The sequence below is a fragment of the Balaenoptera musculus genome, chromosome 2 (assembly GCF_009873245.2).
Source record: "Balaenoptera musculus isolate JJ_BM4_2016_0621 chromosome 2, mBalMus1.pri.v3, whole genome shotgun sequence".
NCBI classification, from domain to species: Eukaryota; Metazoa; Chordata; class Mammalia; order Artiodactyla; family Balaenopteridae; genus Balaenoptera; species Balaenoptera musculus.
The window spans coordinates 51158902-51184726 of record NC_045786.1 but is presented as its reverse complement, the minus strand read 5'-3'; the positions used below and the strand labels follow the sequence as shown (position 1 = coordinate 51184726).

The 25825-nt window shown below is 40.9% G+C and overlaps 1 protein-coding gene across 8 annotated transcripts in view; it reads left to right on the top strand.

Moving 5' to 3' along the window:
• Positions 1–25825, top strand: part of CERS3 (ceramide synthase 3) — a 110478-nt gene that overhangs the window by 55921 nt on the left and 28732 nt on the right. For 5 of the 8 annotated variants that reach the window (XR_005018744.1, XM_036843299.1, XM_036843294.1 and 2 more), the window contains 2 exons: positions 1060–1166; positions 18543–18696. Coding sequence is in view for 7 of the 8 variants with exons in the window: in XM_036843299.1 (XP_036699194.1) it covers positions 1060–1166; positions 18543–18696 (261 nt within the window). In the remaining variant the exon portion in view is untranslated. Of the gene's footprint in view, positions 1–1059; positions 1167–8429; positions 10285–18542; positions 18697–21103; positions 21391–24002; positions 24167–25825 lie in introns of those variants that run through there. The other 3 variants (XM_036843300.1, XM_036843298.1, XM_036843301.1) reach the window with 3 other exon arrangements.

Here is a 25825-nt window from a genome sequence, read left to right as displayed (position 1 = left end):
TCTTCATGCCTATGCACATCTCTAGCTTCCTGCCCTGGCCTACCTTCTGACCCTTCAAACAGCTCCCCACTCCATTCCAAGCCCTCTAAACTTCTGGCCTTTCTCCCCATACCCAAGTCCTGCCCAGCTGGCGTGCCAGCCTTCTATCTCAGCAATGGAGGCTGTTCCCTTTTGGGACCCTGCCAATCCCATAGTCTGATCACATTCTTACCCCATGGTAAGTATGGAAAATGCAATGTAAACCATTCCTGAAATGTAATAAGCTGCTTCTCTTGTTCTAGATGGGCCTTGAGGTTCCTGGGTGATTTCAGTTCTGAAACTGGCAGGGCTGAACCACACCACCCACCTGCCGACCTCCCACCCCCAACTTCAGACTCTTTCCCATTCAGCCTTGGGCTCCACTGGATAATGCAAGAGAACATCCTCGTTACATTAGTACCACAATAAACAACATTTTCTGTAATTCTTTTCACTCAACATAGATAGTATGAGCACTACAGGCTAGCATAAAGTAAGTAGGGAAAATCAAGTGCTTGAAACTTTACTTCAACCAGGACATGGCCCCAAGGGCTGCCTCCTAACTCCACTTCTTCTGTCATCTGCCTTAAAGTAGCCGCCTTGATTGCAACATGCCCAGCCCAGCCCAGGACTTCACTCACATCCCAGCCTTTCTTCAATCCCGCTCTCCTCCCAGTTAAATGGAGGAATTCAATAAATGCCCAGATAAAATACATGCTAAAATTAATTATGCTAATTTGTAGTGCTTGTGAAATACAGGAGTAATATTACAGTCATTCTAGCTAATTTTTTAAACATTATATTATGCAAAGTTTCAAACATATGACAAGGTAAAGAGTATAATGGGCCCAGTGGACCTATCATCCAGCTTTAACAGTTATCGATATGGCCAATCTTGTTTCGGCTATTTCTCATCCATAACCCAACCCCCACCAAGATTTTGAAGCAAATCCCAGGTATAATTTAATCTATAAATATTTAATTAAAAAATTTTACATGAATATCACCCTATCTGAATGCAATTTCTTTCTATTTTCTCAGTCTGCTAAGATGTTTTCTTATGCCGGATGGAAGCAAACCTGTAACACCCTGTTTTTCATCTTCTCCATCATATTTTTCATCAGCCGCCTCATTATTTTTCCCTTCTGGTGAGTAGACAAAGTGCTGTGTGTGCCTTTGGTCACTGTGCTGAGGTGGCCTTGCATGTTGTTCAGGTTGGAGCATTGCCTTTTCTTTCTTTCTTACACTGATCTCCAGCTATTTGTGCCGAGTTCAGCTGGAAAGAAGAATGTGAAGGGGCCATTTTTATAGATAATTAAAACCACACCTTCCAATGTGAAAAGGCTTGTTACAAAGGGAGATTAAAGATGTGTAACCAATGGGAAGCAGCAACTCTTATTCTGTGTCTGGTTTCATGAATATGGATCTTTCTTTGTGATTAACAGCTTTTCCAGTTATTCAGTGAAATGTCATTGGCCAATTATCAGCTCTTTAAAAGAGAGGCAAGTTCTGTGTTAAACTTACAATAGTTATAACCACCATTAATTGAATGCCAGACACTGGACTAGGCCCTTTATACATCTTGGCACTAGCTACACAACAAATCATAAAGATAGGTATCATCACTTCCAGTTTGCAGATGAGGAAACTGATGCTGATTTCATTTTCCATGATCACTGGTCCTAACAGTGATTTGGACCACTGGCTTTTGGTCAGTCTGTTGATTTTGTTTAGCCAAGAGCTGGCAACGTAGAACCTGTTGTGTCTCTCCTGACAATCATTCCTTTGGCAAGCATAATTTTCCATGTGTTGATTGACAGAAACCAGAGGAAAAATGTAAGGAAGACATTGATGGTTTGGAAAGAACAGCTTAAAACTAACTGTAGTTTGGGGATAGTCTAGGAGTTTCAGATATTCTCAACAGAAAAACTAGTGCTATTGGAGGTACTAGGTTCCAGCGGAATGAAATGGGGACCCGGGTTTCAGGCCTGATCCCTTGTGGGTAGAGAGCACCCTTGACTAGCAGCATGCAGGGAAGACTGGTAAGAGAGTGTGGGTGCTGCCTGCCCTGTGGAAGCCAGCTGCGTTCTTTAACCCAGGATTGGGTGTCTTGATTAGACATTTTTTTCTGGAGAGGAGCAGCATCATGCAGTGATGAATTTCACAGGTGCAAGTCAGTCCTGGCTCCAGACTTACTACCTGTGTGATCTTGTACAGGTTAGAACATTTTTCTGTGCCTCAGTTTCTCATCTGTAAAATGTAAATAAGGGTTGTCATGAGGCTTAATTGAAGTAATACATATGAAATAGCTTAGAACAGTGTCTGGAACATAATAAGGATTCAGTAAATACCAGCTGTTATTACTAAAATTATTAATGAGTCTCTGAGAATTTGAAGTTTAATCTAGAATCAAATCTGAGATACATGTTTAAGATACTCTTCTTGGTTGATGAATCATATTACCATCACTTTTGCTTTGGCTGATCAAGTGTGTTTATGAAATTAGAATATTGTACAATAGCAATTATTGATAGGGTAAGTATTAACTTGCAGATAGCAGTTGAGTTGTGGCTTTTCAGTGTGACTTTCATGGTGCTCTAAATCCATCATTTGCCCATTGGTGACACTTATTTTGTTCAAAAAGTACCATGTGTTCCAGTTATCTATAGCTGTATAACAAACCTTTGAAAAATTTAGTGGCTTGAGACAGTAGTGAGCAAACTTTTTTTATAAAGGGCCATAGAATAACTGTTTTAGGCTTTGAGGGCCATATATGGTCTCTGTTGCATGTTTTTCTTTGTTTGGTTCTGATTCTTTTACAACCCTTTAAAAATGTACCAAACCTAGCTTAGATCACTGGCTGTAGAATAATGGGCTGCAGGCCAGACTTTACCAACACGCCATGTTTTGCAGAGCTCTCTCTTAAAACAACAACACATTATTATTACTATTTCTTATGGATCTGGGAGTTGACAGGCCTCATCTACATGGTTTTCACTCATGTGGTTACAGTCAGATGGTCGCTGGGCAGTCAGGGTTGGAGTTTTCTTGAAGGCTTCCTCACTCACAAGGTTCAGGTGACACCCGTGACATCAGCTGGTTGATGCTGATTGCTGGTTGGGACCACTGCTGGGCCTGTCAGCTGGAACACATGCTCATGCCCCTCCACTGGCCTGACCTTCTCTTAGCACAGCAGATGGATTTCAAGGGTGAGCAGTTCAAGAGAGAGCTTGGCAGATGCGTCTCCTTTTATGACCCAGCTTCAGAAGTCACAGCATGTCACTTCCAGCCTCATTTTCTTCATTGAATCCAAGTCACTAAAGCCAGCTCATATTTAAGGGAAGGAAATTTAGACTCCATTTCTTGATGGGAATAGTTTCAAATAATTTGTAGAGATATTTTAAAAGCACACACCATGGAAGTTCTCAGTCTGGAGAACTCTCTGAGAAGCTTCGAAGTATAGCTGCTGTGGTTGACTACTGATTCAGCATCGAAGGATCTTCGCCTCGGACCTTCCCATGATGTCTCAAAATCAACAGGCCAGCTTACTCTGCCTCACAGACAGTCCAACATCGGGTTGGGGTTGAGTGGTGTGTTACTTTCCCATATACCCTCAACTTTAAAATCCTAGATTTAAGTGACTTCCCTGGTGGCGCAGTGGTTAAGAATCCACCTGCCAGTGCAAGGGACACAGGGTAGATCCCTGGTTCGGGAAGATCCCACATGCCATGGAGCAACTAAGCCCGTGTGCCCCAACTACTGAGCCTGCACTCTAGAGCCCACGAGCCACAACTACTGAGCCCGCGTGCCATGACAACTGAAGCCCACATAGCTAGAGCCCGTGCTCCGCAACAAGATAAGCCACCACAATGAGAAGCCCACGCACCACAACAAAGAGTAACCCCCACTCACCACAACTAGATAGCCCATGCACAGCAATGAAGACCCAATGCAGTCAAAAATAAATAAATGAATAAAAATTTTAAAAAAAAGAAAGGAGAATGATCAAACCAGAAGAAATAAAGACATTATTAAAAAAAAATCCTAGATTTAAGAACTCATTCTCTTGCCAGCATTTCTGGAATTCAAGGAGAATTAGTTACATGCATTTGGCATTTTCTTGATCTTGATACTTCGCTGAATTCACCAGCCTACTGCAGAGGGCAACCAATACCACTGTTTGCTGTCTTCAGGAGGTTGGGCTGCAAATAAACCAGTATTAACAGACTTGACTGTAAAAATTTTTTGTGGGTAAAAATTCTTCTGTACTGACATTGACTGATCTTCATTGCTTGGAAGCTTAAGGAGAACCTCACCAAGCTATTGGAAGTTTGGGAGATGGGTTTTTCATGGTTTTTGAAAACATTAGTTGCAGTGTACTACTCTGACTTGAATAGCCATCCCATCAGCTTGAACATGTTACACAACCAAGTGGTGGTACCAAAGAGGAAAAGTCAGTTCCTTGTTGTTAGTCTGGCTCCCACCATCTGTCTAAAATTTGTAACTCTGCACACTAACTTTTCAAGGATATTTTATTAGTCCAGATTTGTTGGGAATTTACCATGGACCAAACAAAGTGCAGACAGGCACATTTCAAGATTCAGACATTTTAGAGGTTCTGTGGGAGGTGGTTCACCATCTAGTTGCTCTGTTCTTCTCAACTGCTTTTGTTGTACATTTTGTGGTGAGGTGAAGGGTTGAGTGGGGAGAAAGCTGACTGGGGTGGTGCCATCTGAAAGTCATCTGAAACCTTGAGAAAAAGAACAGGAGTTTTACATCACACGTGTCTTTCCCTTTCTTCTCCTTTCCTTTTATTCCCCCAGCCTCAAGTAGATTTGCTTTCCCCTCATGAGTTTCCTTTTGTGTTCGTACAACTGTGTCCCCAATTCTCCTTTCCCCCTGCTCTTTTTAGGGATCTAATTTAGCCAGTTTTCAGTCAGTGTCAGCAGGAGTTAATTACCTTGATTTTCTAAACAGTGTTACTGTCAACATTAGGTAGACATTCCAGTTGGCACTGGCCAAACTGCTTTAATCTAATTGCCTGGTTACCCCCATTTATTTGCATTTTTCTTCAAAAACATTTAAATCTCAGGCTTATGTTATTCACATTGTATTCCCAACTATTGTATTAAAATAATGACTTCTATATTTGTGAATTATTGGATGTATCTATCTACTTGAATATTATACAAATACCACCCGAGATCATTCAGTTAGAAAGAGCCTCCGAAGGTCAGATAAATGGTTCCCCTAACTCCTGACAGTTTTCCTCCATAAATAAAAAGAGCAGATAATGATTTAGTCCAGGCTGATTGATCTGAAGGGAAGGAGCACTGTTTCAACTGAAGTTTCGGAGTGGCAGTGCTGGTTCATTGCTTTGTTTCTTGAACTCACCACTGTTAGATGTTGTGAGGAGCTCACGGAAGAGTGAGACGCAGCTCCTAGCCTGCAGCAGTTCATGATGGCAGTAGAAGAAATCTTTGTATCCACCGCCTTTTTCATGTATTTGAAGGCTATTAATACTGACCCATATTTTTTTGATATTCCAAAAAGAAAAAAATAAAACATTTCCTGTAAACCAAAACTACAATGAGGTATCACCTCACACTAGTCAGAATGGCCATCATTAAAAAGTCTACAAATAATAATTGCTAAGAGAGGGTGTGGAGAAAAAGGAACCCTCCTACACTCTTGGTGGGAATGTAAATCGGTGAAGTAACTAAGGAGAACAATATGGAGGCTCCTTAAAAAACTAAAAAATAGAGTTACCATGTGATCCTACAATCCCACTCTTGGGCATATATCTTGGGAAAGATGAAAACTCTAATTCAAAAAGATACATGCACCCCAATGTTTATTGCAGCACTATTTACAATAGCTATGACATGGAAGCAACCTAATTGTCCATTGACAAATTAATGGATAAAGAAGATATGGTACATATATACAATGGAATATTACTCAGCTGTGAAAAAGAATGAAATAATGCCATTTGCAGCAATATGTATGGACCTAGAGATTATCATACTAAGTGAAGTACAATAAGTCAGACAGAGAAAGACAAATAATCATATGATATCACTTATATGTGGAATCTAACAAAATGATGCAAAGGAATTTATTCACAAAACAGAAATAGACTCACAGACATAGAAAACAATGTATGGTTACCAAAGGGGAAATGGGGGGAGGGATAAATTAGGGCTTTGGGATTAATAGGTACACACTACTATATATAAAATAGATAAACAACAAGGACCTACAAAGGAATTGTATTCAATATCTTATAATAACCTATAATGGAAAAGAATCTGAAAAAGAATAGATACATATATGTATAACTGAATCACTTTGCTGTACACTTGCAACTAACACAACATTGTAAATTAAATAGACTTCAATTTTAAAAATGGTTAAGAATATAAAAAATAAAACATTTCCAACAGTGAATAATACTCAAATAAATAGCTTCCTTACCTCCAAGGGTACATATGCTAGTGGTAACTTTATTTTCCCCACCAGTGGTTCACAGAACTTTGGACTTCATCTTTTGATGATTCAGGTCTCACTGGTATAGAAAAATGGTACCCTGAGAAGCCTCATATGAAAGAGAATTTTGTGGGCAATGAGGCCATATAAACCCTTGAAATGGCTATCAGAGAGAGGACAATTTTAAGAAAAGACGAGACACAACAAAGCTGAAAGCATACAGCAGTGCTCTTAGCTGATGTCCATCAGAGAGAGACAAGAGTGAGGACACGATGGTCCTTTCTTTCCTCCTAAGGCCTGGTGCCTCCGTTCTGAATGGTGTGTCAGGGGCAGAGCAGGGGTCTGATGGTGCCAGGGTCAGCTTCCTCGCCCTCCTGGGATGGCACAGTGCCCTTCCCACAGTCATCAGAGGAGAGGAGGGGCTGCACCGTGCCAGAGAGGCTCTGTTGAAGCATCTCGGAACTGGACTTTCCAGTCACACAGCTTATAGAGGAGACGGCAAATGACACTGCAGGTGTTTGCTCTGCGTCTCATTCAATGAGGAGCCCTCAGGGGAGCTCCTTCCCACACCCCACAGGCTTGGCACTTCTGTTGCTGCTTGTAAACTTATGAAGGACAGCTACAACAGTCCATAGAATTTTAGAATTTTAAATTCATAATTTAGTCCAACCCCTTTATTCATTTGTGTGTTTGGAAATAATTTTAAGCTTACAGGATAATGTCAAGTGTATCACAGAGAACTCTTACATATTGCCTTTACCCAAATTTACCAGTTAACGTGTCTCCCATTTGCTTTGTCACTTTTTCCTCTCTCTCTGTTTCTCTTTCTCTTTCTCTCTCAACACACACACCCACATGTGCTCACACATGTGGGTGTGTGTGTGTATATATATACATATATATATGTATACATATTTTTTCTGAACCAGTTGAAAGTTGAAACCATCACATCCTTTTAATCCTAAATAGTTCAGTGTGTATTTCCTAAGGACAAGGACATTTTTCTACAGAATCACAGTATAGTTATCAATTTCAGGAAAGGTAGCAATCTACCATCCATGTTTCAGTTTTGTCAATTGATCCGATAGTGCCTTTCATTGCTTTTTTTCCCTCACTATTGGATTTGGCCCAGGATCACATTCTGCATTCAGAATGTTGTCATCCGCCTGGAATAGTCCTCACCCCTTCTTGCCTTTCGTGTCATAGATATTGTTGAAGCGTTGCAACCCTGTTTGTTTTTCACGTGAGAAGTTAAGATAGTTCCAGGATCGCACAGCTAGTTATGAAAGAATCAAGATTAGAAACAGGACATTTGAAACACAAAACATATGTTTCCAGTTAAGTTACTAAATTTGATAATTAAGAGCAGGCATCATTGCCTTACCTAAGTATTATTTTCTTCAACTACTTGGTCACTTCGAAATATAAGCCATCTCTAGAATGTTAGGTGAGCAATTACGCACCTGTAGAACCAGTATTTGTTATCCTGAAAAGGCTTAATGCTCACACCTACAATTAGCAAGAAAAAAAGACCTTTAACTTTCATTGGAAAAATACAACTTTTGGTGGCTGCCTTATCCAGCCCAGCAAAACCAACTACTATTTATACCAACAATGTGATTTTTTGCAAACCATGTAAACTTTAGTGATTGAGTAAAGAGTAAAAATGGGGGAAAAAACCCAAAACAGGAAAAAGGCCGAGCTTTGCAATCCTCGGGCACCATGGTAGTGCATCTGTTTGTACAGATTAAAGGCCAGCGTACAGAGCAAAATTGAGGAGTATTCTCTGTGAAAAGGGAGATTCCACAGGGCCCACAAGGTAAATGTGCAAGTGTTTGTGGGTTCACTCGTGTGTCTGCACACTTGATACACAAAATTGAGAAAGGCAGATTTGTTTTTTTTCCTTCCCATTCTCCTTTCAGCAAAAGACCAGAAGAAATCGAGGCTGAGAGATTGGACCATCTTTTAGTGAGGGCAGTGAGACCCATAGGAAGAGGCCCTGAAAATGCAACTGAAGCTCCATAACTGCTGTCCTCCCTTCTGAACTCCTCTTCACTTCTTGGACCTCCTATCCCCTCTGTCCTCCCACAGCACAGGGTCCCCACTCCTCCTTAGCCTGCTCCTCCCCTCCAAAGCAGCCTCCTCCTTCTCCCTGATATGCAGAAAATCCAGCTATTTCAGCAGCACCCTCCCTGGGTGTTGCCCTCCCTGTGTTATTAACTAAGCCCTCTGCAGTAGGAATGGGGGTGGTGGTGGAAAGCCATCTCGTCATAGTGATGGTAATAGTAATGTTATAACTACCATTTTTGAGTGCTTACTATATGCTAAGCTCTTCGCATTTGTCAACTCATTTAATTCTCACAACAACCTGACCAGGTGAGACCTGTTTTATTACAGAAGAAACTGAAGCCCAGAGAAGCTACGTAACTTGCTGCAGACCGCAGGGAAGCCTTGATCCAAATCTAGCGGGCTCCAGCGCCCATGCCATTGACCTCTCCTCTCTGCAGTGGCTTGGCTGTCTCTGAAGGCATTTGTGTTTAATGGCAGTCTCTTCTGTTTCTAGGACTCTGCAGTTTGCAAAGCTGGCTGTGTGTTTCTCTGGAACCGCTCATTCCGAGATGTGGGGTTAGTTCTACCCAAGGAATGGGAGGTTGTGCAGGTTACCAGGCAAGAAAATAGCGGCCTTAGTCCTGGAGCCGAGCTCTGATGATTCTAGGCCAGGTGTATCACTCTTCTTTCTAAAACTGGCAAAGCTTCCCAAAGCTCTTACAAGGAAGGCCACACCCTTGACCTTGACTTTCAAGGCCAACAGGAGATGGCTGCATTCACCAATCCAGCTTTATCTTCACCCCACCCCCACCCCCTGCCACTACTCTCCCTGAAGCCACACTGGTCTTCTTTAAGCCCTTGAATTTTCCATGATGCCTCCACCTGAGAGTTTTGTATATGTCATTTCCTCCGACTGGAATCCTCTTTTCTGTGTCTTCCCTTCAACTAGAGGGAAGAGGGAAATCTCCATTCAGTCAGAACCCTGCAATATGCTCCCTGTCCTTTTCTTTCTTTCTTTGCATGGACCACAGTGAGTTTAATTATATGTTTAGGTAATTATTCACATCCTCTGATAGAATGCATAAAGGAGATATTTTTTAGTAGATTCCTTTGTTAGTTTTGACACTGACAAATTCCCAGTAGGAGACCTTGTATGGGACCAGGCCCTGGAACAGATGATGGGAGAATACAGAGATGAAGGCGTCATGGCTGCTGCCTTTGGAAAGCTTGCTAGCTAATGAGGAGTCAACTAATATAAGAGCTTTTACTGCAAGGCAGGGTGAATCAGCCAAATGCTCCAAAGAAGCTGGTAGCAGGGGAGCCCAGAGAAAAGTTACAAATTCAGAGGTGATCAGAATAGCACAGAGATTTTGGTATGGAGAGGTCCATGCTTTGATAGGTGAAAAGAATTTCAATTGAAAAGGGGAAGGGCATTATAGGCTAAGTGAGTACAGAATAAGGCACACAATTGCTTAAGGACCCAGCAAATCAGAATAGCAAATTGGCTTTATATATATTATTTCCTTTAATCCCTGTGGATGCAGGCACCAAAATGTAAGCCCTACTAGTTCAGGAGTTTCAGTCTGTTTTATTCATTGCTGTATTTCTGGCTCCCACAAAGTACCTGGTAGCACTTTGGTGCTTAATAAATATTTATTGAATGCATAAGGTAGGTACTCATTGCTTCCATTTTACAATTGAGAATATATGCACAAATAAGTGACTCAAGATTACATAGAGCCAGGATTTTAAGAAAATATGGAAAAATATATTTTAAAATGTTGGGGGTGAGAAAAACCTTTTAACGCATAATATGGAGGAAACAGTTGTTTCATATAAAGGAAACAATTGATAACTTTTATTACAAAAATGTTTTAAAAATTGATTTGTCAAGAAAAATTATAAACAAAGTTGTAAGAATCAAAACCATGTGATGTTATTTAACATGATTAAAAAGTAATGTTATTATCCTTAACATATAAAGAGCACTTAGGAGTCAACAGAAAAAGTAAACACCCCAAAAGAAAAATGGACAAATGGACAGATACCATGAAGAAGCAGTTAACAAAAGTACAGATCACAATAATTTTAAAAACTCATATATATCTCTTCACAAGAAATAAAAATGTAAATATATAAATAGTGTGATATTGTTTTAGGTAGCAGCTGACAAAGTACAATGTTGCTCAAGATCCAAGGAAGCAGATACTCTCATACACTGGGTGCAAGACTATGAATTGGTACAGTCTTGCTGGAAAGCATCTAGCAATACACTCCAAAATGTAAATTGAGTATACTCTTTGATTCAGGATTTTAGCAATTCTAAGGAAATATCAAACAATTTTATCAAAATGTCTTTACAAGTAATATTCTGACAGTGTTCTTTATTTTTTTTCCACTGTTGTCAATTTAATTAATACTTTTGACTACACAATCTCCAAAAGAGTAGTTCTCAATTTAACCAAAGCACTTTCCATGATGCCAAAAATTAATGTTTGGTTGCCATCACTCTTGCAACAAAAGTACTTGGACAACTGCCAAATGCAGAGCACTCGGGTGGGTACCTCAGGATTACACAGATGCAGGCAAGAGCTCAAAGAAACCTTCAGGACAACTTGTTAATTCTTTGATTTTCCTCAGCAACTTCTCCCCTCTTATTTTCTTCAGCAAATATCCAGAACCACCAGTAGTCTGTGTAAATCTACTATTCAACTCCTCACCCTCAGCAAGGGTTGCCTTTAATCACATGTCAAGCAACTGGCTGGAGTGGAATTCTAACCCAATGCTTTCAGCACCATCTTGACTCCCTTTTTTTTTTTTAATTTATTTTTGGCTGCGTTGGGTCTTCATTGCTGTGCACGGGCTTCCTCTAGTTGTGGCGAGCGGGGGCTACTCTTCATTGTGGTGCGTGGACTTCTCATTGCGGTGGCTTCTCTTGTTGCGGAGCACTGGCTCTAGGCATGCGGCTTCAGTAGTTGTGGCACACGGGCTCAGTAGTTGTGGCTCACGGGCTCTAGAGCACAGGCTCAGTAGTTGTGGTGCACGGGCTTAGTTGCTCCAAGGCATGTGGGATCTTCCTGGACCAGTGCTCGAACCCGTGTCCCCTGCACTGGCAGGCAGATTCTTAATCACTGTGCCACCAGAGAAGTCACCTATATTATTTTAAGTAGTGTCAATCCCTACTCTGTGTCAATCTACTAGGTTAACACTACCACCTCCCAAAGTCCTTCAATCCATTAGGTCCTTTCAAAGTTCTGCTAGTGTTAGACGGTTTCCCGCAGAGGTGGGGGGTGGCTGTGACTCACTGTGGGGTCAAGGACACTGGCAGCAGAAGCTCTGGGAAGCATTCCCTGGTGTGAGCTCTCCCAGAGTCCACCATCAGCCCTACCAAAGAGCCGGGCAGGCTCCAGTGCTGGGTTGCCTCAGGCCAAACAACCAACAGGGAGGGAACCCAGCCTCACCCATCAGCAGACAAGCGATTCAGTGTTCTTTATAATACAGTGAAAATTTGGAAACAACTTAAATGTCTATCAATAAGGGATTAGCTAAATAAGTTATAAGATCTATAAATGGATTTCTATGCAGCTATTACATAGGATGGTATATAGTATGGGTTGGCAAACTGGCTCACAGGCCAAATCCAGTTCACTGACTGTTTTTGTTAATAAAGTTTTACTGGCACACAGCCACACTCATTTACTGATACATTGTCTATAGCTAGTTTCGCACTACAATGGTCACTTGGACCTTTGCAATGGAAACCAAATGCCCCGGAGGCCTGAAATATTTACTGTTTGTCCCTATACAAAAATGTTTGCTGACCCCTGATTTATAAATATGTTCATTGTCATGGAAAGCTCTCTGTAATGTATTATTGAGTGATAAAAGCAGGGTACAAAATCACAACCGTAGTGTGATCCCTGTTATATGAAATCATGTGGTAATGGGGAAGGGGGAAAAACACCTTAAATAATGTGTTTTTAGTAAAGATGTCTTAAGTTATGTTCACCAGACATAATATGTACTGGGTTACCTGTGAGTTGTGAGATTTTAATTTAATTTTTACTTAACCTCTTTATATTTTTCTGTAATTCCTAAGTTTCTAAAAAAATTTACATAAGTAAAATGGATAAATGGCTATTATCTTTGTTATATTGAGTTCAGAGTTCATATTATTGCTTTTTTTAAAAAAATTAATTAACTAATTTATTTATTTTTGGCTGCATTGGGTCTTCGTTGCTGCGTGCGGGCTTTCTCTAGTTGCGGCGAGCGGGGGCAACTCTTCATTGCAGTGCACGGGCTTCTCATTGCGGTGGCTTCTCTTGTGGAGCACGGGCTCTAGGCACGCGGGCTTCAGTAGTTGTGGCACATAGGCTCAGTAGTTGTGGCTTGTAGGCTCTAGAGCCCAGGCCCAGCAGTTGTGGCACACAGGCTTAGCTGCTCCGTGGCATGTGGGATCTTCCTGGACCAGGGCTCGAACCCATGTCCCCTGCATTGGCAGGCGGATTCTTAACCACTCTGGCACCAGGGAAGTCCCATATTATTGCTTTTTGAATAAAGGTCTTAAACTAATAACTCACAAAGAAAGGAAATTGAGCTACTAAGCAGACTGTCAAAGGGAACTGTCAAAGGTTGCAAAAAATGCAAGTTGAAATTGTTTTGGAGGGAGGATGGGGCAGCCTGCAGGGGCAGCAGCTCCTGCCTTCTCTGCAGCTCAGTAGCCAGGGGTGGAAGGACGCCTCAGGTGAAACCCCAAGTCAGCCCCCACACTGCATCCCACTGTCTCATCTCTCCCCCCTCGTTTTGCTTTTACCATTTGGTTTGGGGATCTATCTGTTCGTGTTTTTTTTTTTTTCCTTCTTTCCTTCTGAGCCGTGTGGCTGGCAGGGTCTTGGTGCTGCAGCCAGGTGTCAGGCCTGAGCCTCCAAGGTGGGAGAGCCTAGTCCAGGACATTGGACCACCAGAGACCTCCTGGCCCCATGTAATATCAATCAGCGAGAGCTCCCCGAGAGATCTCCATCTCAACACTAAGACCCAGCTCCACCCAATGGCCAGCAAGCTCCAGTGCTGTAAGCCCCATGCCAAACAACTAGCAAGACAGGAACACAACCCCACCCACTAGCAGAGAGGCTGCTCAAAGTCATACTAAGTTCACTGACACTCCAAAACACACCACCCGACATGGCCCTGCCCACCAGAAAGACAAGATACAGCCCCACCCACCAGAACACAGGCACCAGTCCCCTCCACCAGGAAGCCTACACAAGCCACTGCACCAACCTCACCCACAGGGGCCAGACACCAAAAATAATGGGAACTACGAACCTGCAGTCTGCGAAAAGGAGACCCCAAACACAGTAATTTAAACAAAATGAGAAGACAGAGAAATATGCAGCAGATGAAGGAGCAAGGTAAGAACCCACCAGACCAAACAAATGAGGAGGAAATAGACATTCTACCTGGAAAAGAATTCAGAATAATGATAGTAAATATGATCCAAAATCTTGGAAATAGAATGGAGAAAATACAAGAAATGTTTAAAAAGGACCTAGAAGAGCTAAAGAGCAAACAAACAATGATGAACAACACAATAAATGAAATTAAAAGTTCTCTAGAAGGAATCAATAGCAGAATAACTGAAGCAGAAGAATGGATAAGTGACCTGGAAGATAAAATAGTGGAAATAACTGCTGCAGAGCAGAGTAAAGATAAAAGAATGAAAAGAATTAAGGACAGTCTCAGATACCTCTGGGACAACATTAAACGCACCAACATTTGAATTATAGGGGTCCCAGAAGAAGAAGAGAAAAAGAAAGGGTCTGAGAAAATATTTGAAGAGATTACAGTTGAAAACTTCCCTAACATGGGAAAGGAAATAGTCAGTCAAGTCCAGGAAGCATAGAGAGTCCCATACAGGATGAATGCAAGGAGAAACACACCAAGACACATATTAATCAAACTATCAAAAATTAAATACAAAGAAAAAATATTAAAAGCAGCAAGGGGGGGCTTCCCTGGTGGCGCAGTGGTTGAGAATCTGCCTGCCAATGCAGGGGACATGGGTTTGAGCTGTGGTCTGGGAAGATCCCACATGCCGTGGACCAACTGGGCCCATGAGCCACAACTACTGAGCCTGTGCGTCTGGAGCCTGTGCTCCACAACAAGAGAGGCCACGACAGTGAGAGGCCCGCGCACCGCGGTGAAGAGTGGCCCCCGCTCGCCGCAACTAGAGAAAAGCCCTCGCACAGAAACGAAGACCCAACACAGCCAAAAATTAATTAATTAATTAATTAATTAATTATTTAAAAAAAGGACACTTCTAGAAAGTGTCCCATTTAAAAAAAAAAAAAAAGCAGCAAGGGAAAAACAACAAATAACATATAAGAGAATCCCCATAAGGTTAACAGCTGATCTTTCAGCAGAAACTCTGCAAGCCAGAAGGGAGTGGCAGGACATGTTTAAAGTGATGAAAGGGAAAAACTTACAACCAAGATTACTCAGCAAGGACCTAAATGTAAGACCAGACACTATAAAACTCTTAGAGGAAAACATAGGCAGAACACTCTATGACATAAATCACAGGAAGATCCTTTTTGATCCACCTCCTAGAGAAATGGAAATAAAAACAAAAGTAAACAAATGGGACCTAATGAAACTTAAAAGCTTTTGCACAGCAAAGGAAACCATAAATAAGACAAAAGGCAACCCTCAGGATAGGAGAAAATATTTGCAAATGAAGCAACTGACAAAAGGTTAATCTCCAAAATTTACAAGCAGCTCATGCAGCTCAATATTAAAAAACAAACAACCCAATCCAAAAAGAGACAGAAGACCTAAATAGACATCTCTCCAAAGAAGATATACCGATGGCCAAAAAACACATGAAAGGATGCCCAACCTCACTAATTAGTAGAGAAATGCAAATCAAACCTACAATAAGATATCACCTCACACCAGTCAGAATGGCCATCATCAAAAAATCTACAAACAATAAATGCTGGAGAAGATGTGGAGAAAAGGGAACCCTCTTGCACTGTTGGTAGGAATGTAAATTGATACAGCCACTATGGAGAACAGTATGGAGGTTCCTTAAAAAACTAAAAATAGAACTACCGTATGACCCAGCAATCCCACTACTGGGCATATACCCTGAGAAAACCATAATTCAAAAAGAGACCTGTAACACAATGTTCATTGCAACACTGTTTACAATAACCAGGACGTGGAAGCAACCTAAGTGTCCATCGACAGATGAATGGATAAAGAAGATGTGGCACATATATACAAGAAATGAAATTGAGTTATTTGTAAGGAGGTGGATGGACTTTGAATCTGTCATTCAGAATGAAGTAAGTCAGAAAGAGAAAAACAAATACAGTATGCTAACACATATATATGGAATCTAAAAAAAAAATGGTTCTGATGAGCCTAGGGGCAGGATAGGAATAAAGATGCAAATGTAGAGAATAGACTTGAGGACACAGGGAAGGGGAAGGGTAAGCTGGGATGAAGTGCGAGTAGCACTGACCTATATATAGTACCAAATGTAAAACAGATAGCTAGTGAGAAGCAGCTGCATAGCACAGGGAGGTCAGCTCGGTGCTTTGTGACCACCTAGAGGGGTGGGATAGGGAGGGTGGGAGGGAGGCTCAAGAGGGAGGGGATGGGGATATATGTATGCATATAGCTGATTCACTTTGTTATACATCAGAAACTAACACACTATTGTAAAGCAATTATACTCCAATAAAGATGTTAAAAGAATTGTTTTATTTTTTAAATTAGCAAATTTTAAACCCACTTAATACTGGTTAGGGGGGTTCAATAAAACTCTTCTTTCATAAATTGCTGGTCACCTTCTAAACTGTTACAATTTTGGAAAATAATCTAGCAAAGTCTTAATAGCTTTTAATATAACCTTGAACTTCTATACTTTTAATGTATGCCTTGGAATAGTATTCTCACCTTTAGGAACATACACATCTAAAGAAAGAAACTTTGGGCTTCCCTGGTGGTGCAGTGGTTAAGAGTGCCTGCCACTGCAGGGGCAACAGGTTTGATCCCTGGTCTGGGAAGATCCCACATGCTGTGGAGCAGCTAAGCCTGTGTGCCGCAACTACTGAGCCTGCACTCTAGAGCCTGCGAGCCACAACTACTGAGCCAGCATGCCACAACTACTGAAGCCCGCATGCCTAGAGCCCGTGCTCTGCAACAAGAGAAGCCACTGCAACGAGAAGCCCGCGCACCACAATGAAGAGTAGCCCCCGCTCGCCGCAACTAGAGAAAGCCCACACCCAGCAACAAAGACCCAACTCAGCCATAAATAAATAAATTTAATTTAATTTAATTTAAAAAAAATAAAGAAAGAAACTTTGATTTAGGAAAGACAATATACACCAAGTTTTTCAGTGTAAAATGTTTTTGATTTAAAGTTAAATGGAATTGAACATAAATCCCACGCGTGCTACTTTTACTACAGTGGCAAAGTCTCTACAGGACAATAGCAAGTGCTGCTGAGGATGAGCAACAACTGGAGCTCTCGTGCGTTGCTGGTGGGGATGCAAAACAGCCACTCTGGGAAACAGCTTTTCAGTTTCTTATAAAGTTAAACATATACTTGCAGTGTGATACCCAACAATCCCAACCCTATGTATTTACCCTTGAGAAATGAAAACTTATGTGCACACAAAAACCTGTATATAAACATTTATAGCAGTTCTGTCCATAATTGTCAAAAACTGGAAATAATACAAATGTTCTGTAATGGGTACATCCACACAATGGAATGCAACTCAGTAATAAAAAAAAAAGGAGCATGCTGTTGATACCCACAACTTGCATGAATCTCAAAGTCTCTATGGTGAGTGAAAGAAGGCAGTCTCAAAAGCTGACACACTGTATGATTCCATTTGTATGGCCTTCTTGACAAGACAAAATTAAAGGGATGGAGAATAGATAAGGGGTTGCCGAGTGTTAGGCCTGGGGATGTGACTATAAAGGGACAGCACTGGTGTTTGGGGGATGATGGAACTGCTCTGTCTCCATATTGTGGTGGTAGTTACACAAATCTATGCACATATTATAATTCATAGAACTGCACATCCCAAAATAGTCAATTTTACTATATGTTAATTTAAAAATAAAATTAAAATAAATATATGTAGGAAAAAATAGAAGATAACACACAAAAATTACAGTATTATTTGTTTAAAATCATGATTTTATGGGCAACTTTCTTATTTTTCCAATTTTATATGAATAAATTATTTTTATAATTCGAATAATATACTTACAAACAAACCTATCCAGGAACTCTAAAGTCCTAGCAGTGTATGCAGTTTGGGAAGACAACAGATAGCCTTCATACTGCAATTGTATCTGAAGGCACTGTGCATCTTGGTCATTGAGGGCAGTTCAAATTGTGTCCAGGAGTCTGTTTATGAAATTAATAAAGTATGCAATTCACTTTAGAAAGTGAAAGTAGAAGTAATAACAGAATTTTTGCTTAAAAAGTCTCTTTTATCCACAAAATTTACTTTTGTAGAATTCCTCATTCACTTTTTTTTCCCCTCATTCACTTTTGATGCCAAATAAATGAGATTGTGTCAAAAGGCAGTAATAACCCCATATACACATGCATTATCTCGTGTTATCCAATCCTGAGAAGGTGAGTGGGGTTAGTGTACGCTCATCTCTTTGCAGAGAGGAAACCGAGGTAGAGAAACATTGGAGTGTAGGCAGCGTGGCAATAAAAATTCCATTTGCTTTAACTTTTCTCCCAGGAGGCAGACTGTATTTTTTTGTGGCTTGCCAATAATGATATATAAGGTAATATTATCGTATTGTTTTCTCTTGAGACTTTCCTGGACATCATTAGGAATGAAATAAGTGTCGTATACCTTGGGAGATAAAGTATTTGTTTTCTCACTGAAAATTCACAAGTACTTTGACTGTAATGAAATACTCTCATCTGTTTGGTTTTTCAGGATTTTGTATTGCACGCTGATTCTGCCTCTGCAGTACCTTGAGCCTTTCTTTTCATGCATCTTCCTCAACCTACAGCTCATGGTCCTGCAAGTTCTTAATCTTTACTGGGGTTACTTCATCCTGAAGATGCTCAAAAGATGTATATTCACGAAGGTAAGGGCTGTTCAAGTCTTATTGCTCTTAACAAATAGATTTCATTGCCAGATTGAAGGTGAGGCCCAGCTGGTGGAACATTCTACTTAATTTATAGTTAACCAGAATTTTTTTTCTTGATTTGATCGTTCTTGATACAAGTTTCTCCAAACTATAGATTTTTCATTAAGTAGATTTCTAAGGTGTTCTTAAGAAATTGCTTTTATTAGAGGACAAGGGTTTTTTTCGAAAATTTTTGTCCAAAAATTGAATGCTGCTTCTTAAAGAATGTCCTAATAAGTCTAAATTTGCTCCAGTTTGGGGCAAGCTTTATGGTGATAGTTGGGTACTGTTTCAGGTCCTTGGTTTGTTTACCTTTGCTGAACATCCAATTTGCACATAATGCTCTCCCCCTGAGCTTTCTCTTCCTCTCTGAAACTTTGTCCATCATTTGCCTATACTTTTTTCTGAAAACATCTTCCCTAAGAAATTAATAATACATTTTAGACAATAGGAGGGGGTTTTTTTGTTTGTTTTGTTTTGAATTCTAGTTTTTAATTTCAGAACAGGGGAGGAGAGGGCTTCAGAAATGAATAAGGCATAATCACTGCCTTGGGGAAACAGCCCAGCATATAGTCGGGGAATATTCACCTACTAGCAACTACATATATTGTACAGAATGTCCTGTGCTGAAGAGAGGTCCCAGAAACGTGCTGAGAAAGACAAAAGAGAAATTAGGGGACCAGGGAAAGTTTTATTGAATAGATGGAATTTGACTGGAGTCTTTAAGGCACGTTAAAAAAAAAATCAAATCACAGCTCCTTCCTTGCCTGGAAATCATACATCCAAGGGAATTTTAATTAAGAATCTTTCAAGGTAAAAAGTTACAGCTGGCCCACTTTTGGGTGTTACCTAATCCATGTATAACACAGCATTGTATCGTGACCAGAATGAGTGACTCATATGTAACAGGTATGCTGATAATTTATCAGATAAGCTCATTTTTTGATCAACTCTCTGATTAATTCATTTTCCTCCTTTGCAATTGTGTCTCAAAGATCATTGAAGAACTGACAAATGAAGTGGATGTGGCCATAATTGACCTCTAGATCTTCTAAATCTAGAGAGAGGTGTAGGAAATTGGGCTACATCTGCATTAATCTCAAGCCAAATCCTGAAAGTTTTTTTACTTTTTTAAACTAAATTACTGACTTGAGCTTGTTTTCCTGAGAGTAGATTCTTTCCTTTAAAGCTGGAGTGCCAAAAAAAAAAAAACAATTTCATTGAATGGTTCTAGTTTATTAATGTTCTAAATAGTTTTTCTATGATCTCTGCAAAAGTTATTTTATCCCTAAGTGACAGATACAGTTGAAGTAACTGAGATAAACTTAAGAATTTGAGCAGTTAGACAATTTGCACATCCAGGGGTTGGACAGAAGGCAGGTCACTGAACTGAGCCTGCCCGACCTTTGGGTCCAGCCTTCCTGGAGCTCCTGTCCCTAGGCAGAAATTGTTCCCTTATTAACTGGTGAGTGACAGTAATTACAGACTTGGAAGGGATCCAGGCAGAACAAAACTTGGAAACCAGAAAATACTCGTTTGGTTTCATCATGATTTTCATATTTCTGATCTCTAATGGGTTGTACCAAGCCTGATAAAAACCCAGTGGGTTGGGGAGCTGTGGACAGGAATTCCTGATTTCTCATGCTGTACTTTGGAAAAGCTGTTTCCAATTGCAATTTGACAGCAGCAGTGGAGGCCCCCGCGGCCCTAATCCTTGCAGTCCGCATGACTTCAGCTGGCTTGCATATGCACTCTGTTTTCCACAGCAGTGGCAAATCTGGCTGTGAAATCAGCTTCTTCCTCCAAAGCCATAAAGCCGACTTTTAAAGAATGCTGTTTGAAGGCATAGTTGCATTGCAAAGGGGAGGAGAGGGACAGAGGCAGGAGTTGAAATTTTTAGAGGAACAACTAACAAGTCAGTTTTCAATTCTATTTAATAAATATTTAGCATTTCATACACACCACAATTGTTACCAAGGTGACTAATTCTTGATATTTAAAAAATGGAATTGCAGAGGTTTGTAGGCCTCCAAAAAAAATTTTTTTTTTTAATCCTATAACAGCGATTGAGAATTTGTCTTTTCAAGTTCTTTATGTCTGGCAGGGCCCTAATAAGTAATTTTGAATAAGTAAATGAATAAATAATTTGGATGGCAAGTTACAAAATAATTTATTAATCTGTTTATGGTCTCTATGAATTTGCATGGTAGACTGAAAAGACAAAAGTGATTATTCTTAAAAACAGCGATTTTTTGAAGTATTCACATCTTATTTTCCCTAAACAATAATATTGTTGCATGCATATGATGAGTGAGGACCTTCTACCATTTGCTACCTTAAAATAACAATATCACTGTAATTTCAGGCCACTAACATATACACACCATAGTTAGCAGTCATCTTGCTGTTTGAGAACAAGAGTTGGCACTGAAACTTAACTGGTTCCTATAAAGTGGATGATTTTGTGATGAACTACCAGCCCACACATCACATCCGGAAGTATGACCGGCTGACATATTCAACTTGTCATTCTCTTCGCAAACATGAGAAGTGCTTTCAGAGGAACTTAGAAGAAGCATAGCATGCTTTTGTTTAATATTACTTAAGAGAACTTGATCATCCTTAAGCTTTTATTTTCTTCTTTCTAAATATCATACTGAGTGCTGGCCAGCTCGAGCATGTTTCTGTGACATCTTAGACTGGTTCATTGCCAAGATGTGGAGGTGGAGCTGTAGCCTGCAGCCCTTACAGCCAGGCTGGAGAAGCCAGCCCCTTGGCCACTGGCCCCAGCGATCTGCTCTCGACAGGCAGTGTCCCTTAAGTTCACAGAATGACATTTACACATGCTGAACTGTTTCAGTTAAAGAAAGGAACCCTCTAATACACATGAGGAAACTGAGGCCTCAACCAAATTCACACAGTAATTGCATGGCAAAGCCTGAGTCTCTTAACTTGTAATACTTCACCTTTTCTAATTATTCAGGGAAGAAAATTAATAACCAGAAAATTAATTTAAAATACTTGTATGGAGTAAAAAATACTGAGTACAGAAACAAATTGAGTAATCAAGATAGTAGATTAAAACACAGACAGATCCTTCAAGTTATTTTTGAACTTTTTAAAAGCATAAAAACAGTTTTGTAATTATTTTTTAAGTAATTTTTTATTTTTAATAATTTTTACTTCCTAGTGAAACATTTAGGGTAATAGCTAAGACTACAGGCTCTGTGTCGATTCAAATCTTAGCTTCTCCCATTTATGGCTGTGTGATCTTGGGCATATTATTTCTATTTATTGCCTCAGTTTCCTCACCTGTAACATGGGGCTGATGATATTAGTGCCTCCTTGACAGGAGAAAGCCCATAGAACAGCATCTGGCATCCAGTGCGCAAATGATAAACATTAGCTGCCATCATCACTGTCACTGTTACAATATACACGGGTTCCTTGGGCAGAGACCTTGTGAATTCCAAGTGGCCTGACAGTTTGCTGTCACTCAAGCTCTCTCTTCCATTTGCTTAAATAAGGCTGCAGCTGATGTCAGGGGTCAGAGTCCTAGACTTCTACCAGTGACTCTAATGACAGTTTCCTAAGCTGTCTTCTGCCAGTTTACTTTCATGACTCACATTCTAGATGGTACTTTTTGACACATTCTCTCAGATACTAGCGTATTAGGGAAGAAATACAAAATCTGTAACTTCCAAGAAGACTTCAAGTCTCTTTTGTTAGTAGGCAGTAGTGGATGTAAAAACTGCCATTTGCTGAACAAGACATTATAAAAATACCACAAAGGCTGACTACTGAGTGTTAGAAAAATGCTATTGGTTTATATTTCCATATTTCTGGATATTTATATAGATTAACTAGATTAACAACGTATTCAAGAAACAACAGTGGAATTTGTAAAATTTGATAACAAAAATAACTTTGCAAAGTTGCTGGGCTCAAAGAATTTCAAATTTGAATATTCTATACTACATGTTCTGCCCAGCCACAAAATAGAGAATCCCATAGGATTTTAGAGCTAGAAGAGACTACTAAATGTCTACCAGGACACCAGGACCCTCCTCACGGCCTTGCTACTGCAGCTTACCACTCATGTTCATGTAGATGGTAGTCTCTCTTGTCTGGAGGAAGAGAGAGCTGAGTGAGGAAGGGACGTGCCTTACCCGAGGTCACACAGGAGTGGGGATTCCTGAGGCTAATTCTGTGCTCTCTGCCTCCCCAGGAATAGTGTGCATCTGTGTGTGTGTGTGTTTAGTGTGGCTTACACTCCGTTCCCACAAACTTCATGATCTTATCATAAACTTTGCTTGGTTACCTTACAAATAATCAGTTAATTCCAGCTCTTCATAGAGGGTTCTCTTTAGAAAATCTCATTAAGGTTATTCCCATTAGGGGATTTTCTGGCTTAAATCAGTCATAAACCTATTTTTTTTTTTTTTGAGGATATGGGGAGGGGGAAGAGTAAGCTGTGACAAAGTGAGAGAGTGGAATGGACATATATACACTACCAAACGTAAAATAGATAGCTAGTGGGAAGCAGCCGCATAGCACAGGGAGATCAGCTCGGTGCTTTGTGACCACCTAGAGGGGTGGGATAGGGAGGGTGGGAGGGAGGGAGATGCAAGAGGGAAGAGATATGGGAACATATGTATATGTATAACTGATTCACTTTGTTATAAAGCAGAAACTAACACACCATTGTAAAGCAATTATACTCCAATAAAGAGGTTAAAAAATAAATAAATAAATAAATAAACCTGAAGTGTAAAGTTGTTTAAAGAAGTCAAAGTAGACTAGGCAACCATCTGAATGGTTCTAAGATAATAAAGAAAGGGGGAAAAAATGTATCATGAGTAAGAGCCAAGCCCTACAAGTAAACCGGCCTCTTCCCAGCTCCATGCCCCCAACGGAATTCCTGTTGCTTTGCCTTCGACTGGGAGGCCTCCGAAATAGACCCACAGGTACAGCCAGGGCACCAAGGTGGTTGCTTGGGAGAAGACCCAACCTCACACTCACAATGGAGATAAAAGCGGCCCAGAACTGGAAGGAGGGGGTCACCTGCTAAAAGGGAAAAATGGAGGCTCAGAGGCCGTGCAAATCAGGACTGGAACCCCCAGCAACCTTCTCAGTGAATACCTCTTTTCCACACCAGGATAACATTTTGCAGGCATTTTCTTACACTGGCATGGTCATAAAACAAGATTTTATTTCAGTTTTCTTCAATCCACTCTCTCTTCCTTTGGAGGCATGGAAAGCAGCTGGGTGCCGGCAGCTGAGTGGGGCCTCGTCCCTCTAGGAGATTTCAGATGCTGGGTGTCTGTTTAAAAATGGCGGACCTGGGGCTTCCCTGGTGGCACAGTGGTTAAGGATCTGCCTGCCAATGCAGGGAATACGGGTTCGAGCCCTGGTCCGGGAAGATCCCACATACCGCGGAGCAACTAAGCCCATGCGCCACAACTACTGAGCCTGCACTCTAGAGCCCGTGCTCCGCAACAAGAGAAGCCACCGCGATGAGAAGCCCACGCACCACAATGAAGAGTAGCTCCAGCTTGCCACAACTAGAGAAAGCCCACGCGCAACAACGAAGACCCCACACAGCCAAAAATAAACAAATAAGTTAAAAAAAAATGGCGGACCTCCCTTCCCTGCAATTGCCCATGAATTATGTAATTATACAGTGATTTTCCATACTTTATCACATATTGACTCCCTTTGTGTGTGCTCTTAACTTTTTTGTCTTATGCGTTTTCTAACAATGGTTTTCAAGATACTGTTCTTGGAGGTACTGGACTACACAGGTCGTCTGATGGACAAGAGGTTAACTGAAGCTGTTATAAAAGGAAGGGACTTGTTCAGGTGAGAGCTGTCCCATGAAGCATTTTTGAAGATAGCAATGGGTACTTAAATCCTGCCTTTCTTTCCTCTGTCCCAAATGTTGACCTGATGCTCCCCTGATGGTATTTTGCTGAAGCTGAAAAGGAGGGTGAGCTATGGGTGAAAAGTGAAGAGATAAAAGAAGCTCTGACATCTCTTGTACCCACGGTTTAAAAAATAATTTCACAAAATGCAATGGGTTTTTATATATTCCTGAAAGGAATGGATATTCTTCATTTTATTAGTAGAAAAACAGACACACAAACACATGCATGTAAACACACACACACAGATGTTGTATATGGAACTTGAGTTTCTGTTTCTGTATCAGCCTAGACAAGGGGACAAGCACAATTCATGGCTTGTTAATAAATCTACGCATTCACACCAGTATGTGAAAGTTTTATTAATGGCCTCTTGGGGCAGAGAGATTGGTAAGAGCAGGTGTTGGGGGAGAGTGTGCCCTGGCCAACACTGTCCCTGTTTACCTCCCAGTTTTCTGTGGCTGTACCCCTCCCTGTGTGGGGCGAGGTCCCAACCCCCACTACATAAGTCTCAGAAGGGAGCTTTATGTAACACAAAAGGAACCCTATTCCTGAAAACTCATTCTGTTTGTAGATATGGATAAAATTAGTTCCTTTTTAAAACGTTTTCATTTTGATTTATCATGTGGGCTTTAGCGCTTGAATGATTTATGACGCAGATGGCTTTATCTGAGTTCTGTTTTGGGGAATAACAAGCATGCCATCTGTGGAACTCTGACTCTCAGTGGGGCTGTTTTCTGCAAATGGTGTCTCCTTGCCACACGCGGCATACTCAGGAAATCTTAAAGCGAGCAGCACTGGGCACGTGCCCTCTTCCTGTGGCTCTGAAGCACGTTCTGCAGGCCTGCCCTGAGACCTGTCATTTCCTCAATGTTGCTCGAAGCAGCTCGGGCCTGTAGGTATACTTCTGTAATGTTTTCGGTGTGAACCTGGAGACTGTGGTCAGATCTTCTAAGGGAATGGGATTGGCAGTTCTTACTCGTTGGCTGGGTTGGAACCTCTGACCCAGTCTCTGGAGCACTGCACTGAGGCCTGGCCACAATGGGGACACAGTCTAAAGTCAGTACTGGTCCCACCCAGTAGCTACACCAGGTGGCTACTTACATCATGATTTGATAGAAACCAGTCAACCTCCCTGCACCCCTAACAATCTATTTACCCAC